Source organism: Megalopta genalis, chromosome 7, assembly GCF_051020955.1.
Source record: "Megalopta genalis isolate 19385.01 chromosome 7, iyMegGena1_principal, whole genome shotgun sequence".
NCBI classification, from domain to species: Eukaryota; Metazoa; Arthropoda; class Insecta; order Hymenoptera; family Halictidae; genus Megalopta; species Megalopta genalis.
This window is the reverse complement of record NC_135019.1, coordinates 21,853,531-21,871,744: the sequence shown is the minus strand read 5'-3', so window position 1 is coordinate 21,871,744 and position 18,214 is coordinate 21,853,531. Positions and strand designations below refer to the sequence as shown.

General features: G+C 45.2%; 2 protein-coding genes and 1 long non-coding RNA gene across 3 annotated transcripts in view; 2 read left to right on the top strand and 1 right to left on the bottom strand.

Annotated features, from left to right (window-relative positions):
- The window catches only part of LOC143259881 (uncharacterized), a 39,713-nt gene extending 29,463 nt beyond the window's left edge, over window positions 1-10,250 (bottom strand). Inside the window, exon 1 of the long non-coding RNA XR_013033911.1 lies at window positions 9,223-10,250. This is a non-coding gene — a long non-coding RNA (uncharacterized LOC143259881). The remainder of the gene's footprint in view (window positions 1-9,222) is intronic.
- On the top strand, window positions 4,979-5,595 carry LOC143259880 (mariner Mos1 transposase). The gene is given in 3 exon segments (XM_076523878.1): window positions 4,979-5,060; window positions 5,123-5,370; window positions 5,372-5,595. Coding segments are annotated over 3 exon segments (537 nt in total). The 3' UTR covers window positions 5,579-5,595.
- A 4,198-nt stretch (window positions 10,251-14,448) lies between the features above and the next one.
- On the top strand, window positions 14,449-15,453 carry LOC143259840 (uncharacterized). The gene is made up of 4 exons (XM_076523566.1): window positions 14,449-14,622; window positions 14,728-14,860; window positions 14,915-15,157; window positions 15,257-15,453. Exons 1-4 carry the CDS (start codon window positions 14,449-14,451, stop codon window positions 15,451-15,453), a joined length of 747 nt encoding a protein of 248 aa, XP_076379681.1.
- Window positions 15,454-18,214: the final 2,761 nt, after the last annotated feature.

Genomic DNA, 18,214 nt, shown 5'->3' with positions numbered 1-18,214 from the left:
CATTTGCGCAAAGCTGAATTCAAAAAGAAGCTCGATGTTTGAGTGCCACACCAATTAACACCAAAAAACATGATGGATCGAATTTCCATCTGCGAAGCCTTGGCCAAACGGAATGAAATCGACTCATTTCTTAAACGGATGGTGACTAGAGGTGAGAAATTGATCATATAAGACAACATTGTGCGAAAATGATCATGATCAAAGCGCGATGAAGCAGCTGAAACGGTGGCCAAACCAGAACTAACGGCCAGGAAGGTTCTACTGTGTATTTGGTGGGACTGGCAAGGAATCATTTATTATGAGTTGCTTCCATATGGCCAAACACTAAATTCGGATCTCTACTGTCAACAACTGGATCGTTTGAAGCTAGCGATTGACCAGAAACAGCCAGAATTGGTCAACAGAAGAGGTGTTGTGTTCTAACAGCACAACACCAGACCACATACGTCTACAGGCCACAAACAAATGGATCTTTAGAAAGGAGCCACATACAATAGTATCATTACGGCGAGTAACACCTGTTGTGAACAACTCCTTAAAAAGTAATAGAAGATAGGGGTTGCCACGGAAGAGGGTTACCAACGGAAAATCGGAGTGTCAAGATCGGACCGTCGTTATTATAAATGAAATGCCGCGACGCGAGAGAAACTGAGTGATTCCCAACAGTATTGTTACGGCGACTTGTACAAATCAAGTCGCTGTAATGTGAAACTGCCCTGTTGTGAGCAACTCCTTAAAGAAAAATAGAAGAGAGGGGTTGCCACGGAGGTGTTTTATCAACGGACAATCGAGGAGTCGGGATCGGACCGTCGAGCGATCAACACCATCTAATTCAAAGATCTCTAACATAATTTAGTTGTATTATAGTTCGTGTTCTCTATTGTAAATAAAATGCCGCGACGCGGGAGAAGTGTAGTAATTCGTAACAGTATTAACAGAACATTTTAACCGTTTGACTGCTACGCGGCGCAAAAGCGCTGCGTTCTTTTGTCTCGAAAACCGCGACGCAGCGCTTTTGCACTGCGAGTTTCAGTGTATCTTTGTTGCTCCGTGGCTGTGAACGTAGTCTGACCTTACGCGTACTTTGTAACACGAGTGCATTCTAAAATAACTTTTTACCGTTTTTATATATTATTTTTAAAAAATAACCATGTCACGGGCTCTTATTTCGGACGTTGATTCGACTGCTAGTGATTCTGAGGATGGTGAAAGAACAGACACCAGTAGTGATGATAGCATTATTATAATTCATCGAAGAAAAAGACTGAGGATTGAAAGTGAGTCTTTTATCTCATCTTCATCTTCAGAAACAGAAGAAACACCAACTTTTACGAATGTTTCTCTGACAAATGTGTTTTCGAAAACAACAAATAATTTTTTCGAGACTACTGGACCTAGATGTGCGCCTCCCCCCGATGCTACACCCATAACATATTTCAATTTATTTTTTACCACATCACTGCTTGAAACCATCGTAAGGGAAACAAATCGATATGCTATCCAGTTTTTTGCCTCGCACACTATTTCGAATAATTCTCGAGTAAAAAGATGGACGCCGACAACAATATACGAAATAAAAGCCTTTATTGCAGTCTTACTCGAAATGGGAATTACGAGGAGGCCAACAATTGATAGTTATTGGATAAAAGGTTCCCGACATATACCATGGTTTAGGACAATGTTTTCAAGGGATAGGTTTCAACTGATTTTGAAGTTTTTTCACTTGACTGACAATACGTTATTATTTGAACCAGGCCATCCGAATTATGACCCATGTAGCAGGTTTGATATGCTTGTCAAACATGCAAATACTGTATTTCAGCGGCATTATATACCAAATCAACAATTATCTATCGACGAGTCGTTAGTTGGTACTCACTGTCATTCTGCCATAAAACAATACATCCCAAACAAAAAACACCATAAATGGGGGATCAAATTTTGGATGTTGTGCGACTCGATTTCTAAATATTGCTTAGGGTTTTTTTGCTACAAAGGAGCTAAAAATACAGATATCGAAGATTTAGTACAAAAAATATGGTCTTGGATTTACGGTTGCGCAAAAATTGCTTTCAATTGGAAATTATCTGCACAAAGGCTATCATCTGTTTACAGGTAATTTTTACACAAGCTTACGCTTGGCCAAAACCCTTTTGAAACAAAATACATGTTCCGTTGTCATAGAATGTTTTATGCCAGTACAACCATCCGCATTTTTCAACCCATAAAACAAGATAATTAGACACTCCACAGCACATCTGCGCCTCACGTTTTGCTCCGGCACGGAAGAACAAATTCCGTCGAGTTTTCGTCGATCAGGAACCACTCGCGCGCAGGGCTCAGGACTTATATGTTCAGGCCCTGCGCGAGATGGGACCGGGGGTGGAGGTAATGGCAGAGCCATACCGTATCCCCGATAATCCTCTTTGGATCGGGGACGAGGCGGGGTCTGTGGTGATGACCGCATCGTGCGTTGAGCCTGGATTCCCGTCCGTCACCCTTCTGGAGAGGAGAAGGGGGTACGTCGCGGTAGAATGGGGGGATATTACCGTCGTCGACGTGTACATCTCACCGAACGGCGCCCTCAGAGGGGTCCGGGGATTCCTGGACGGGCTGCACGCGTGTCTCGCGAGATACGCATCCCGTCCAGTCCCCGTACTGGGTGATTTCAACGCGCACGCCACTGCGTGGGGCTCTCGCGGGACGAACGCTCAAGGGGAGGCTGTGCTGGCCTGGGCGGCGAGTTGGATCTTCGGTTACTAAACCGGGGATCCTGGCCGACGTGCGTGCGGTGGCAGGGGGTCTCCATTGTGGATTTGACCTGGGCGACCCCTGCTGCCGTGCGTCGAGTCTCGGGATGGAGGGTGGCTGAGGAGATAGAGCTTGCCTCGGACCACGTCCCAATTATTATGGACGTGGGAGCTGCCCCCAGCGACGCGCGGGGTCCCGTGACTCGACGGGCCGGCCGGCGACGGCCGCGATGGGGGATTAGGCAGGTCGACGTCGACCTGCTCAAGGCCGCGGCATTGGCGGCATCGTGGGGGGGGGGGGGCAATCGGGCTTTCAGGGGATGGGCAGGTTGCCCCTGAACGGGGGGCCGAACTGCTGCGAGAGGTGTTGTGGGCGATTTCTGACGCCGCAATGCCCCGTAGCGGCGACGCTGCCCGTAGGACGCTCGTATATTGGTGGTCTGCGAAGATTGCCGGCCTGCGTGCAGCATGCCATGCCGCCCGGCGCCGGTTTACGTGAGCGCGCCGGCGTGCGCGTGGTGCGCAGGAAACGACGCACGCGTGCTACCGCGAGTACCGCGATGCGCTGTCGGGGCTCCGAAAGGAGATCGCCAGGGCCAAGGACCAGACGTGGCGAGAGCTCGTCGCGTCGTTGGATGCGGATCCATGGGGGCGATGGCAATCTCGGGGCTGCTTCCGTTCGACTTGGAGGCTGTGCGACCCGCGGACGTGTACGTCCGGGACCGCGGCCTTCGGCTGGCGGGGGTGGACCCGGGGGAGAGGAGACTCCAGGTGGCTGCCGAACGGGGGGCCGCTGGGCGGCGCGCCGTGGAGGCGTGGCGAGAGCGCCTGGCATTGGGGGCCGCGAGGAGGAGGGGGGAGCAGCGCGCAGTCCGCGCGATCCTCCCGGCGTTCTGGGAATGGCGAAATGCCGGACTCGGAGGGAGGGTCACCTACCGGGTGACGCAAGTGCTCACGGGGCACGGTTGCTTCGGGAGTTACCTGTGTCGCATCGGGAAGGAGGTGGATGCGCGCTGTCATCACTGCGGGAATCCCCAGGACACGGCGCAGCATACGCTGGAGGAGTGTCCAGCGTGAGCCTCGGAGTGCCATGGCCTGCGGACGATCGTAGGGCGGAACCTCGCGCTCCCGGCTGTAGTTGCGGAGATGGCTGGGAGTGCGGGGTCATGGGAGGCGTTCTCCTTCTTCTGTGAGAGCGTCATGCTGCAGAAGGAAGAGGAGAGCGGCATCGCAGGCGAGCCTGTGATCCTGGTCGGCGTAGGGGGGTGCGGAGACCCAGGGTGCGCGCCGATCGCGCCCGTGGAGTGGTCTCCGGTGAGCCGCCGGGCGAAACGAACGGGATTCGCTAGTCCATCGGGCGGCTCAACAGGGGGGGGGGGGGGGCGCTCTGCACTCCGTCGCCGAGCGCCTTCGGATAGGGGTGATAGGGGGAGGGCCATCTGCCCCCCTCCGGGGAAGAATGAAGACGAGCGTGGGAGTCTGGTTGGAATGCGCGCGCGGATCCCAGACTCCCGCTGCAAGCTCGCGAGACGGACATGGAGGAATTGGCGGGTAGTTGTCGGGCCGGTCGCTCCCCTTCCGGGATCGAGCGGCTCGATGGAGCCCCGCATAATCCTGCCCCCTCTCCCGCGAGGGGGCGGGATATCCGTAAAGGGATTACCTCCATGTTAAAAAAAAAAAAAAAAAAAAAAAGATATGTTTATTGGAAACGATTTATTTGAATTTATTGCCACAGAAACAAACAGATACCACGCACAGAATTGTGGAAAGTATAAAGAGCAAGAAAAAAGTGCCAAATGGTTCGATGTAACGGTGGCAGAGCTGAAAAAGTGGTTTGGACTAATAATTATAATGGGACTTGTAAAAAAACCAAGAATGGAGGATTACTTGTCCACAAATCCACTGATAGAGACTCCCATATTTTCCAAGGCAATGAGCCGCAATAGATTCAGGCAAATATTGACATATATTCATTTTGCAAACAATGCTAACACGCCTACCAATGGTAACCGACTCTTCAAGGTACAATACCTAATCGAATATTTCTCCAAAAAATTTGAAGAAAATTTCAATCTTTCGCAAAACATTTGTATTAACGAAGGTATGATACCGTGGCGCGAGAGGCTTAACTTAAAAACTTATAATCCATCCAAAATTACCAAATATGGTATCCTTATACGAATGCTTTGTGATTCTGCTACTGGATATATTAGGGGGACCGGAAAGTAATGTCGTTTCTGCGCATGTCGATATTTGATTGTCATTTGGTAGCTCATTACGTACTTGGAAGGCGTGTCAAAGAGGTTTTGAGGTTATTGTATCATATTTGCTTCTGAATAATTAAGTATTAAACTTTTTTTTTGTAATTTGGGGTGAAATGGCCAGCCAAATACCAGAAGAGCATATCCGGCATTGTATGCTTTTTGAGTTTCGCAAGGGTAATACCGCAACTGCTGCGACTAAAAACATTTGCGATGTTTATCCAAGCGCATTGGACGTTCGAAAATGCCAAAGATGGTTCTCCAAGTTCAGATCAGGCAATTTTGATCTCTCGGACGCCCATCGATCAGGAAGACCAACAACATTAGATAACGATGTGTTAAGGGCAGAAGTGGAAGCAAATCCATGTCAAACAATTGAGGAACTCTCAAACAGCCTTAACCAACCTTGGTCAACCATCCAAGAACATTTGCCACAGACTGGAAAAATAAGCAGAACTGGTGTTTGGGTCCCCCATAATCTGTCCGAACAGAATAAAGCCAACCGGTCCATCACGTGCAACGTATTGCTTCAACGGCACCGTACAGATCCGTTTTTTGATCGCTTGATCACTGGAGACGAAAAATGGGTCCTGTACGACAATCCGAAACGCAAAAGACAGTGGCTCGGCCGAAATGAATTACCACAAACTACTGCAAAGCCGGGTTTACACCCCAAAAAGGCACTTCTGTGTGTTCGGTGGAATACACGCGGAGTTGTTCACTTTGAAGTGTTAAAACCTGGACAAACTGTTAATGCAGATGTCTATTGTGAACAACTGGAACGAGTAAACCAGTCTTTGATTGAAAAGTATCCGACCATTGTCAACAGAAAAGGAGTTATTCTGCAACATGACAATGCAAGATCGCACTGTGCAAAACGGACCTTAGACAAAATTAACGAATTGGGGTGGGAGGTACTGCCTCACCCACCATACTCGCCCGATATTGCACCCTTGGATTACCATTTATTCCGATCACTACAACATTGTCTTAGTGGCAAAAAATTAGAAAATTTTGATGATGTCCAAAATGCTATCTCGACATATTTTACAGAAAAACCGATTGATTTTTACCGCTCCGGCATTGAAAATTTGTGTACTAGATGGCAAAAGGTTGTTGATAACGAAGGTGAATATATTGTTGATTAGAAATAAAAACTTGTTAAAAATGTAGTCGTGTGAATTTAACTTAAGAAAACGACATTACTTTCCGGTCCCCCTAATACAATGCGACCTCACCCGATTTTGGGAATTAGAAGACGGTCCACAAACACGTCACTACTCGGACGCGGAAACGGCGTGCGAGGAAAACTTCAAACACACTATCACACGGAACGTAGAAGGAAGGTACATAGTGGCCCTTCCATTCAACCAACACAAGACGAAATTGGGGGAATCCAAATCCATAGCCCATAAGCGACTGATGTCCCTCGAACGAAAATTACGCCGAGATCCAGCGTAAGGCGGTTCTCAACGACTATCTTGAACAGGGCGACATGTCACAAGTACAAGACAACAGTGAGGGATGTTACCTCCCACACCACGGTGTGATCAAACTCTCCAGCCACACAACGAAACTCCGCGTCGTTTTCGACGGATCCGCAGCCACCAGCACCGGTCTATCCCTCAACGACACCCTACACACCGGACCCAAATTACAAGACGACCTCCTCTATTTCCTGCTTAGATTCCGCACGCATCAGTACGTCATCACCGGTGACATCGAAAAGATGTACAGGCAGTTCCTGGTCCGTCCAGAGGATAGGAAATACCAATAAATACCCTGGCGCGATGACGACGGCGAAATCAAAACTTATCAATTAACACGTTCCGTGCCAAGCCATTTTTGCCTAACTTGTCGTTCAGGCCATTTGATGTTTTGACTAAAGATTGATACATTATCACATAATATTTCATTATATCATCAGTAGATAAGTATGTAGCTTGTTTGAAGTAGTTATCACATCGTGTACCATTTATGGTACACGTGTGGCGCTGGAGTCAGTTCGGCTGTAAAAGTCACTCAAATTGAAACTTTTCAAAGAGTAAAAAGAATCTGCTGTATTTGAATTTGTTTAAAACGAAGTAAAAAACGAGAGAAATAAAATAAACAAAAGAGGGAGTAGGTAAATATACGGAGATAACATTTTGTGTTTTTCGTTTGTCTCTGTTGGAAAAAAAGTTTGTATTGTTAACTTTCATTAGTTTATTCTTTCATCTTATAATTCATTTTTGTATTGATAAAGTGATCCAACTTTTAATTTTTATCCCTAATGATAGGCAATATGGAACAACAAGACGTATATAGTTCCAGTTCTAGTTCCAGTAATATAGAACTCCCATTTACTATGGAGGGCTCGCGTAGATTTTTATTACCGTCTTCCCCGATGAGACAACCGATACATCAATTGAGGTTACCGTTCGTCGTAGACCGAAATGCCGCCGAATTGTAAATAGTTCTGAAAGTGAATGTGAAGCACAAAATATTCGTAATAATTTAGAAGACCAGTGGATAAATCCAACTGGAAATCAACCGTCACTAATACCATTCATGGGTACACCCGGAACACAATTATTGGATAATTTGTGGAAAGAAGAAGAATTTTACCTATTATTTATCACTGAAGAAATTTTCGAAGATATAGCAGAGCAAACTAACATCTATGCAACCCAAAAATTGTCTCAGAAACAATCGTCTCGCCTAAACCAATGGATTCCCACAAACAAATGGGAAATAAAAAAACTTTTCGGCCTTCTTATTTGGATGGGGTTGGTAAAATTACCCGAAATACGCTTATATTGGTCAAAGGATCCAACATTTGCCCAAAGCATTCCTAAGTCGGTGATGTCACGAAACCGTTTCGAACTGCTATTACGAATGCTCCATTTCGTAAACAATGAAAATGCAAATACTGAAGACCACCTGTATAAAATTAGACCAATTATTCATAAACTAAAAGAAAATTTTGCGAAATATTATAATCCGCCGGAAATGGTGTGTATTGACGAGTCTATAATACCATTTCGCGGTCGCGTCGTTTTCAGGCAATATATCAAACAAAAACGGCACAGATATGGCGTAAAAATATTCAAGCTTTGTTTCAAACCGGGATACACATACAATTTTGAAATTTACTGCGGTCACCAACTTGGGAAAGAGAAAACTACACCTAAAGCCGTTGCTATGTCACTATGTGTTGACAATTGGTATACTAGCATAGACTTAGCCGAAGAGTTTATTGCTAGAAATACGCATGTAATAGGGACGATTCGTTCAAATCGTCGTAGAATCTCCAAAGAAGTGGTCCAAAAGGAATTACAACGAGGAGAAGTTTTTGTAAAAGAAAATAGAGATGGAATAACCCTAATGAAGTGGAAGGACAAGCGAGACGTTCTAATGTTATCCACTAAACACTCTGTAGACACGATTATTGTTAGGAAAAACGGATCTGATAGGGTTAAACCGAAACTTGTAGTCGATTATAATGATGCTAAGAGTTCTGTCGATATTTCCGACCAAATGACAGCGTACTGTAGTCCATTACGAAAAACCTTAAAATGGTACAAAAAAATAGCATTTGAATTTTTCCTCAATACATCGGTTGTCAACGCTTGGATTTTATACAATACTCGGCTTCAAAAATCTATATCAATACTAGAATTTAGAAAAAAATTATTTAATTATTTATGTTATTGTGAAGATGACAACAACAGTTCGACTCCTCAACTTACGACAGGGTCTAAAAAAAGCCATGAAATTCAGAAGAAAGCGGGCAAAGCGGAGACAGAAAGGAAACGCTGCACTTCTTGTTATAAAGAAAATGTTAAAAAATTTGGCACTGAATTTACGCGATAGAAAACTAGAAGAGTAGTGACATTCTGTAGTGATTGCCCGAATCAACCGTTTTTATGCAGCTCTTGCTTTAAAAAAGTCAAACATTGTAATTAATAGTTATTGTGTATATAACGATTAAACAAATATATGTGCTTTGTTCTATACAGCATTTTTTACAATGCCTCTCATCCTTTTGGTGGAAATATATTTTATAGAATCAAATTTGTCACAAAATGTATGTCTTCAGCGCTTTAAATAAATATGTCCGCGTGTACCATTTATGGTACACGTGGCCTGATGGTCAAGTTTAACGTGTACCATTTATGGTACACGTGGCACGGAACGTGTTAATACTATCGTACCGCACTGTCTAGAACCTAAGACTCAACTGACGCGATGGCCCAGCGAACGTAGCCATCCCCGCCAGCGAGTGTCCCCACTCAGTCGTTGTGGCGATGGCAATACTCTGGTGGGAAACGCGAAGCAGAAGTTGGCACACGGATCGTACGTGACTGCGATAAGGACCGGCGCGCCAGCGGATGCAGATAGGAATGGAATGCAGCGAGACAGGCCTCGAAGACTCAGTCCCATGCAGCGGACGTGACTGCGATAACAGTCGGCACACATGCAAAATCAAGATGGGAATGGAATGCAGCGGGACAGGCCGCGAAGACGCAATCACACGGGAACCCCCACCGGTCTGACCACTGGCTGCACCCTATAAAAACACAGGCGAGGTCCACAGAAGTCAGTCTACAAAACAGAGTGGCCAAAGAGTCTACAAAACACAGTGGCCAAAGAGTCTACCAAACACAGTGGCCAAAGAGTCTACCGAACACGAGTCTACCGTACACGAGTTTATCGAACACCAGTCTACCGAACAGTTTATCGAAAATAATAATTCAATAATAGTTCAACTAACGTCGCATAACATACGCTAAGGTACTTATAAAAAAACATTGTAAAACTCAGTGCATGGTTCTTAGTTCTAACACCGAGTTTATATTATCTTAAAATTAGTTCATTGCTTAAAAATAATTCAACCCGCATTCGAACGTTTCGATTTTATTACTATACTCAATATTAACCAAGTGTGATTCCTATTATTATTTACCTCTCCGGATTGGCACTAACACTGCGTCCAAGCGACGCTTATATTTTCCAACCCTCTCTGCGCCCAAGCGACGCTTATACGTGCCGACCTAGCTGCGTCCAAGCGACGCTTATACTTTCCAACCCTCTCTGCGTCCAAGTGACGCTTAAAGTTCATAATTCTGAGAGAATAATAATAATAGTAATCCGAAATATATACATATTTTTAATGAATAAAATAATAATCTTTAGATGAATGGTTCCAAGAAACGTGCGAATAATAAACGTCGAGGGGGGCGCAAAACTAGAGCCATCCGACGAATCCGCGCACTCCAACGGGAATTTAGCGTAAAATACGAACAAAGACTCCGTGATATAGGGAGAGAGCTGGCAGAAGTATCCCTAAGGCCTGATCCGTTCCCAGACTCTCCCCCGTCGGTAGAAGCTTATGATCCAGTATCGGATAAAGACCGGGCGAACTACGACGAATTAGAGAAACTGTTCGCCGACGAGAATTATCGCGACCCCGATTGGGACTCGGAAGATTTTAATGCAAATTTGTTAAATATATAATCACTCGTTTCAATAAATCTATACACTAATATCTTGGATGAGTGGTAAAACAATTTATTTACCTTCAATTTGCCGAACTGCAACCGGTGTATGCAGGTAGGTTCGAAACTGCGAACAATCCATTTAATCATTCATTCAATACCAACAATCGTAACATAGAAATTATAACCAAAGAAAATGGTATATTCATCGGTGAAGCGATCGTAACCAACCGTAACGGACGAGCTCATATCCGAGCAACTAACACTACGTTAAAGGATTATGTGCTCGACATACCCGTGGTTAAACTGCAACAATTTAAAGAACTCAAGGGTAAAGAAATAAAAACATGCTTTACAACGACAATATGCCATCAAGATCGTCTCCAAGCAATACTAAAATTACTAAGACTGGATCATCTGAACTCGGAAGAAAAAAAGAATATATTACAACTAATCGAACGAAACGCAGACAGATTTTACATCCCAGGGGAAATACTACAAGGAACCAACATATCTCGGCACAAAATTCCAACAACAGACGATATCCCAATAAACACACGACAATATAGATTTCCCCCAGTACATAAAGAGGAAATTAACAAACAAGTATAAGAATTGCTGGACACAAATATAGTGGAATCATCTATATCGCCATACAACTCTCCGGTTTGGATTGTACCCAAAAAAGCTGACTCGCAAGGAAATAAACGATGGCGCCTAGTCATCGATTACCGAAACCTCAACGATAAAACAATCAATGACGCGTACCCGTTACCTAATATAACGGAAATACTCGATCAGCTTGGAAGCGCCAAATACTTTTCCACTTTCGATTTAGCTTCTGGGTTCCATCAAATTAAAATGGCAGCAGAGGATGCACACAAAACAGCATTTTCAACACCATATGGACACTTCCAATTCAAAAGAATGCCATTCGGCTTAAAGAACGCACCAGCCACCTTCCAAAGGCTAATGAATAGCGTTCTGTCTGGACTGCAAGGGACAGAATTATTTGTATATCTAGACGATATTGTGTTATACGCCAGATCGCTACAAGAACATGAAATGAAATTCAACAATCTGATGAATCGTCTAAGAGAAGCCAACCTATCTCTACAACCAGACAAATGTGAATTTCTACGACATGAAGTTGCCTACTTAGGACACATTATTAGCGAGTCCGGTCTAAAACCAGACCCCAAAAAGATCGAGGCAGTGAAAAATTTCCCAAAACCAAGAAACCCAAAACACATTAAACAATTCCTAGGACTAGCTGGTTATTATCGCAGATTTATCCAAAAATTTTCTGCAACGGCTAAACCTCTCACCGACCTATTAAAAAAGGACACCCAATTCAAATGGCGAGAAGCCCAGGAACAATCATTCCAAACTTTAAAGGAAGCCCTGGTAACAGAACCAATACTTCAATTTCCGGATTTCAATCAACCATTCAACTTAACAACTGACGCGTCCGGATATGCTATTGGAGGTGTACTCAGTCAGGGGACGGTAGGCAAAGATCTACCCATAGCATACGCCTCCCGTATGTTAAATCCTGCCGAACAAAAATATTCGACCATAGAAAAGGAATGTCTTGCGATTGTATACTGCACTACATATTTTCGACCGTACCTATACGGACGACCATTTAACATAGTTACGGACCACAAGCCATTAGTATGGCTACATTCAATCAAAGACCCAACCTCAAGATTGTGGAAATGGAAATTAAAATTATCAGAATACGAATATAAAATACAATATAAGGAAGGCAGAGCCAACGCCAACGCAGACGCTTTATGGAGAAATCCACCCGAAGAGTCAATCGAAGAGTTAATCGTGAACATAGTCTATCAAGCAGAAGTCAAAGAGTTCGTTACGTTTCCACACAAAATCTTAAAATTAATTATCAACGTCGAATAATATACATTAAGGTATCTTATATAAATATTGTAAAACTCAGTGCATGGTTTATTGTTCTAACGCCGACTTTATATTATTAATAAATTGAATTGGTTTTTGGAAATTAGTTCAAGCTGTATTCGGACGTTTCTCAATTTTACTAAATATAAATCAAGCGTGATTCTTATCATTATTTACCTCTCTGGACTGGCACTTACTCAGCGTCCAACTGACGCTAATACGAGGCACTTATTCTGCGACAAGCGACGCTTACACGTGCCGAATTAGCTGCGTCCAAGCGACGCTGACACGTGCCGAATTAGCTGCGTCCAAGCGACGCTTACACGTGCCGACCTAGCTGCGACCAAGTGACGCTTAAGGTTAATAATACTGAGAGGATAATAATAATAAGAATCCAAAAATATATATATATTTATAATGAATCTAAAAATTAATCTTTAGATGAATGGTTCGAAGAAGCGTCCACGTAATAAACGTCGAGGGGGACGTAAAACCAGATTCTTTCGACGAGTCCGCGCGCTAAAACGGGAGTTCAGCGTAAAATTCGAGCAAAGGCTCCGAGATATAGGGAGAGAACTGGCCGAAGAATCCTTAAAGCCGGATCCGTTCCCGGACTCTCCTCCGTCTGTGGAGGTATATGATCCGGTATCGGATAAAGACCGGGCTAACAACGACGACATAGAGAGCCTGTTCGCCGACGAAAATTTACGCGACCCCGATTGGGACTCAGAATATTTTAATATAAATTTGTTAAATATCTAATCACTCGTATTAATAAACCTATACACTAGTATCTTGGATGAGTGGTAAAACCATTTATTTCCCACAGCTCTCGAATTCCGTTAACATTAGTTAAAAAACTACTAAACAACATTCCGAGTGCTGAGGATTATCACTTGTATTACACCAAACTTCCCTTGCTAAACAATGTACGCTTTCAACGGAAGGTCATCATTTCATCCGCGACCACACTAGAATTACACGGATTCTGCGACGCAAGCGAGAAGGCCTTGTGTGTACATTCGATCTTGCAACACTGATGGCGACACACTCGTGGAACTTTTCGCAGCAAAATCCAGAGTCGCACCATTAAAAACCCAATCGATACCCCGACTCGAATTATGCGGAGCAGTATTACTCGCCGGGCTCATGAACACCATCACAAGGGCACTACACATACCGGTTGAACACATCCACTTCTGGACAGATTCCACTATAGTCCTTCACTGGCTACATTCCTCCCCTCACTCTTTAAAAACCTTTGTCGCGAATCGAATCGCAGAAATACAATCAACCACAACCATCACGAACTGGCATCATGTCAGATCTTCAGACAATCCAGCCGATTTACTGTCACGAGGTCAAGGAATTGAAGAGTTCGTGCAACCATCCATCTGGCAACACGGGCCGCACTGGCTTCGGCAAGGGTCAACACATTGGCCCCGTTGGGAACCAACGCCACCCGCTGAAGATCCAGAGAGAAAGAGTGCAATGTGCATGGCAACAACTCCTGCCACAACCGACACGAGCGTCCTCGAACGATACTCATCATGGGAGAAGCTGGTGCGAGTAATCGCACTATGTCGAAGATCGAAGCCAGGACTGATCGTTCGAGGGAGCTTGACGGTTGCAGAACTCTCACAATCAAGGGCCGTCATTATGAAATTGTTACAACGAACCTATCTCAAGGCAGAAATAGACAGACTTCAGCGTGAAATCGACCCACACCTAAGCAGCAAATTAGCAAAATTAAACCCATTTCTAGATCAGGATGGCATTCTACGAGTAGGAGGTCGCCTGCACAATTCGACCCTAAGCAGCTCTCAGAAGCATCCAATTATTCTTCCCAAATCTCATACCACAACGTGCATTATCATGTCCGAATACAGGAACCTACTACATGCTGGAACGCAAACCACCCTATACTCGCTGAGGCGTACATATTAGCCAATAGACGGCAGGAATCAAGTTTGGAAGACAATCCACGGGTGCGTGTGCTGTCGCAGAGCAAACCGTCCACCCGTGGAATACATCATGGGTAGTCTACCAAGAGAGAGGGTCATAGAGACACGTCCATTCACCGACGTAGGCGTCGACTACTGCAGACCGTTTTTCGTGAAGGAGCGGCAACACCGAAACCGCGGACGCATCAAGGTCTACGTGGCAGTTTTCGTGTGTTTCACTACAAGGGCCGTTAATCTGGAACTAGTGAGCGATTTGACCAGCGAAGCATTCATCGCGGCGTTACAGCGATTCATCGGGAGACGCGGGCTTTGCGCAAATTTATATTCCGACAACGGATCCAATTTCAAGGGGGCGGCCAATGAATTACGCGAACTCCGAAATTTATTGCGTTCTGACGATCATCGAGAACGGGTCGTAACATTTTTAGCCAAACGAGCCATCAATTGGCACTTTATACCACCACAAGCACCACATTTCGGAGGTCTGTGGGAAGCCGCGGTGAAATCGTTTAAACATCATTTTAAACGCATCGTAGGTGCTGAACTGTTCACATTCGAAAACCTAAACACCCTAATCATAAACATCGAAGCCATCCTTAATTCGCGACCCCTCACTCCTATATCTTCCGATCCTACCGACCTCCTCGCGTTGACTCCCGGACATTTCCTGATTGGTGATGCTCTCACGAGCCTACACGAACGCGATTTGGAGGATACCAATCCAAATCGACTATCCGTATGGCAGCGTATCCAGCAGCTTAAACAACAGTTCTGGAAGCGTTAGTGCCGGGAATACCTAAACGAATTAACGAGCCGAAATAAATGGACCAGAGGACAACATCCGATCACCGAAGGTACGCTTGTCCTTCTCCGGGAAGACAACGTGCCCTCGATGCAATGGCCTCTAGGACGCGTCCTCAAGATCCACCCCAGATCCGACGGCATTATTCGAGCCGTCACAGTGAAGACCGCCGCGAACGTGTTCGATCGCAGCGTGAAGAAACTAGTACCCATATTTCATCAACCGGAGGAGCACCGCCGAAACGAGAATACGACATCCATAAACAACCAGTAGTCAAGGACTCTCACACCGTTCTTCTTGTATAAGCCCGTCATATCGAAGCCTTTTACTGTACTGCATCACTATAGGTTTATCATGTCTATTTAGCTCTTATCTATGTATCGTTCACGAACCCAATCGCACATATAACTTGATCGGTACCCTCTCAACGGGGGAAATATGTTCCGTCCTTCAACGGAATTTCGGACCGCATCCGCTTAGCTTTCTCCGGGACGAATTCCCTTTTCCTTCCACCCCCCACCCCCCCACCCCCCCAAAAAAACATTTATGGACGGGGAATCTCCGACTCAACGAGGCGAGTTGTCCGTCCGTCAACGAGCGACGTGCAGTTGACAAAAGGTAGCGTCCGTTAGGTCTCTAAGGTCGTAGATGTCATAACGCGCGTTTCGGGACACCGGCAAGGATCACCACAGATCAAGGCCGGCAATTCGAGTCCCATCTTTTTAGACAATTGAGCGTGTTGCTCGGGTGCACGCATCTCAGAACCACCGCCTACCACCCCGCAGCGAACGGTATGGTCGAGCGCCTCCACCGACAGTTAAAAGCCGCGATAAAGTGTCGCGCCGACGACCGGTGGACCGATGCGTTACCTGCCGTTCTCCGAGGTATCCGCGCCGCGTACCGCGATGATCTACGCGCATCGTCAGCCGAGCTGGTGTACGGCGAAAACATACGGCTGCCCGCGGAAATGTTTCGCAACGAGAGCACCAGCGAAGCAGAGCCAGCCGAAGTGGTGCGCCAGCTCCGTAATCATTTTAGAGACATACGACCTATGAGTGGTTCTCGGCACGGTCAGAAGAGAGTTTTCGTCTTCAAAGACTTGGCGACAGCATCGCACGTCTTCATTAGAACAGACGCGGTAAGAAGCCCTCTTCAGAATCCGTACGAGGGCCCATTCCCGGTCGTATCGCGAAGTGAAAAGACATTCGTAGTGCGGGTTCGAGGTAAAGAGACTACGGTCTCAATCGACCGACTCAAACCCGCCTACATATTAGACGACGACAATGACGGGTACGTACAGACTCAACAGGACGAACAGAGACCGAACGACGAGCGTAACCCAGACGGTCCGCCGACTTGCACGCAGGAACCCCCTCGCACTCGTTCGGGTAGGCGAGTGCGATTTCCAGATAGACTGCAAGTCGGAAATAGGTAGACACCATTGTAAAAAGTACCGAGTAAAATCTTGTATATAGTAGTTTTAGACCTAGAGATAAGTTAATTTAAGTAGAATTAAGTAACGTTTGCACTGGTAAGGGGGTGATGTAGCGACCAGTCGTGCGCACAAAAAGATCTTTAGTCTTCGTGCAAACGGCTGACGTAATTTATGACTCTCCTTCGAAGAAGCTATTTTTGAGAAGACAAGCTCACCACCTGATAGCACAGTAGAGTCTTTCACGGTAGATGTTCACACAGTAGAGTCTTTCTAAGAAATTCCTCAATAGCTAAAGAGACCGTCATAGATTAGGAGAATTTCCGAAGGGTACTCGAGGCGGGCCCAGCGACTCAAAGGCCAGGTGGTCCGACGTGGGTGACCCGGAGGAAAGTTTCCACACGTGTCACGTATGACTCATCATCCCCCCCGATTACCGAGCCGTCCCGAAAATACGCAAAGAGCGTAAGGGGCGGGCGGTGAGAAGGACAAAATGAGCAACGCTGATTGGAAAGGCCCAACGCGTGGGGTTGACCAATCAGGGTTGTTCAAGAATTTTACCAGGGCAAACGGCAAAACGAAAGATCATTGTATCGCGACTCGTCCGCAGACATAGTCCGCGAAATAAAAAGAACTTTCTACCACCGCACCCGAGTACACTTAATTACGAACGAACCTACCCGAAAGCGACAATTAATAATTTTTCATCGGGAAAAGGGGAAATCGATTCGCGAAATTGCTAATTTATTGAACATTAGCAAGAGCACCGTATGGGACATTGTTCAACGTTACAAGAACGAAGATAGAATTGAATCTATCCCTCAAAGCGGACGCAAACCGATCTTAACTGTTCGCGATAAACGCTCTATAATTAGGAAAATCAAATGTGATCCTCGAATAAGTGCTCCAAAATTAGCAACTGAATTAAATGAATGCCGTGGAATATCAGTGCATCCAGAAAACATAAGGAGAGTGTTACGATCGGAGGGCTATAATGGAAGAATCGCTCGAAAGAAGCCGTATATCAACGCAGCGAACAGAATGAAAAGATTGAGATTTGCACAAAACTACATTGCAAAGGACAGTGAATGGTGGGAGGACGTAATTTTCGCGGACGAGTCCAAATTTAATGTTTATGGAAGTGATGGAAGAATTAGAGTCTGGCGAAAGTCGAAGGAAGAATTAAATCCGAAACATTTGCAGCCGACTGTGAAACACGGTGGTGGATCTGTGATGATATGGGGCTGTATTTCGGCCCATGGCGTAGGAGAACTTGTTTTTATCGACGATATCCTCGATAAAAACAGATATTTGCACATTTTGCAAAAAAATTTAAAAAAAAGTGCGGAAAATATGGGTCTTAAAAATGGGATAAAGTTTTATCAGGATAACGACCCAAAGCACAAATCGCGAATTGTGCAAGAATTCCCTTTATATACTTGTAAAAATGTCCTCCACCCACCACCGCAATCACCAGATTTGAATCCCATTGAAAATTTATGGGATGAATTGGATCGTAGAATTCGGACAACACCCATAAACACAAAAGAAGAACTCAAACGACGTCTGCAAGAAGAATGGCTACGTATTGGGCAAGTTTAT

Coding starts and splice junctions, on each gene's coding strand:
- LOC143259840 (XM_076523566.1), top strand. CDS start 14,449: ATGGGTAGTCTACCAAGAGAGAGGGTCATAGAGACACGTCCATTCACC. Junction 14,623..14,727: donor GGGCCGTTAATCTGGAACTA/GTGAGCGATTTG, acceptor TCCAATTTCAAG/GGGGCGGCCAATGAATTACG. Junction 14,861..14,914: donor ACAAGCACCACATTTCGGAG/GTCTGTGGGAAG, acceptor AACGCATCGTAG/GTGCTGAACTGTTCACATTC.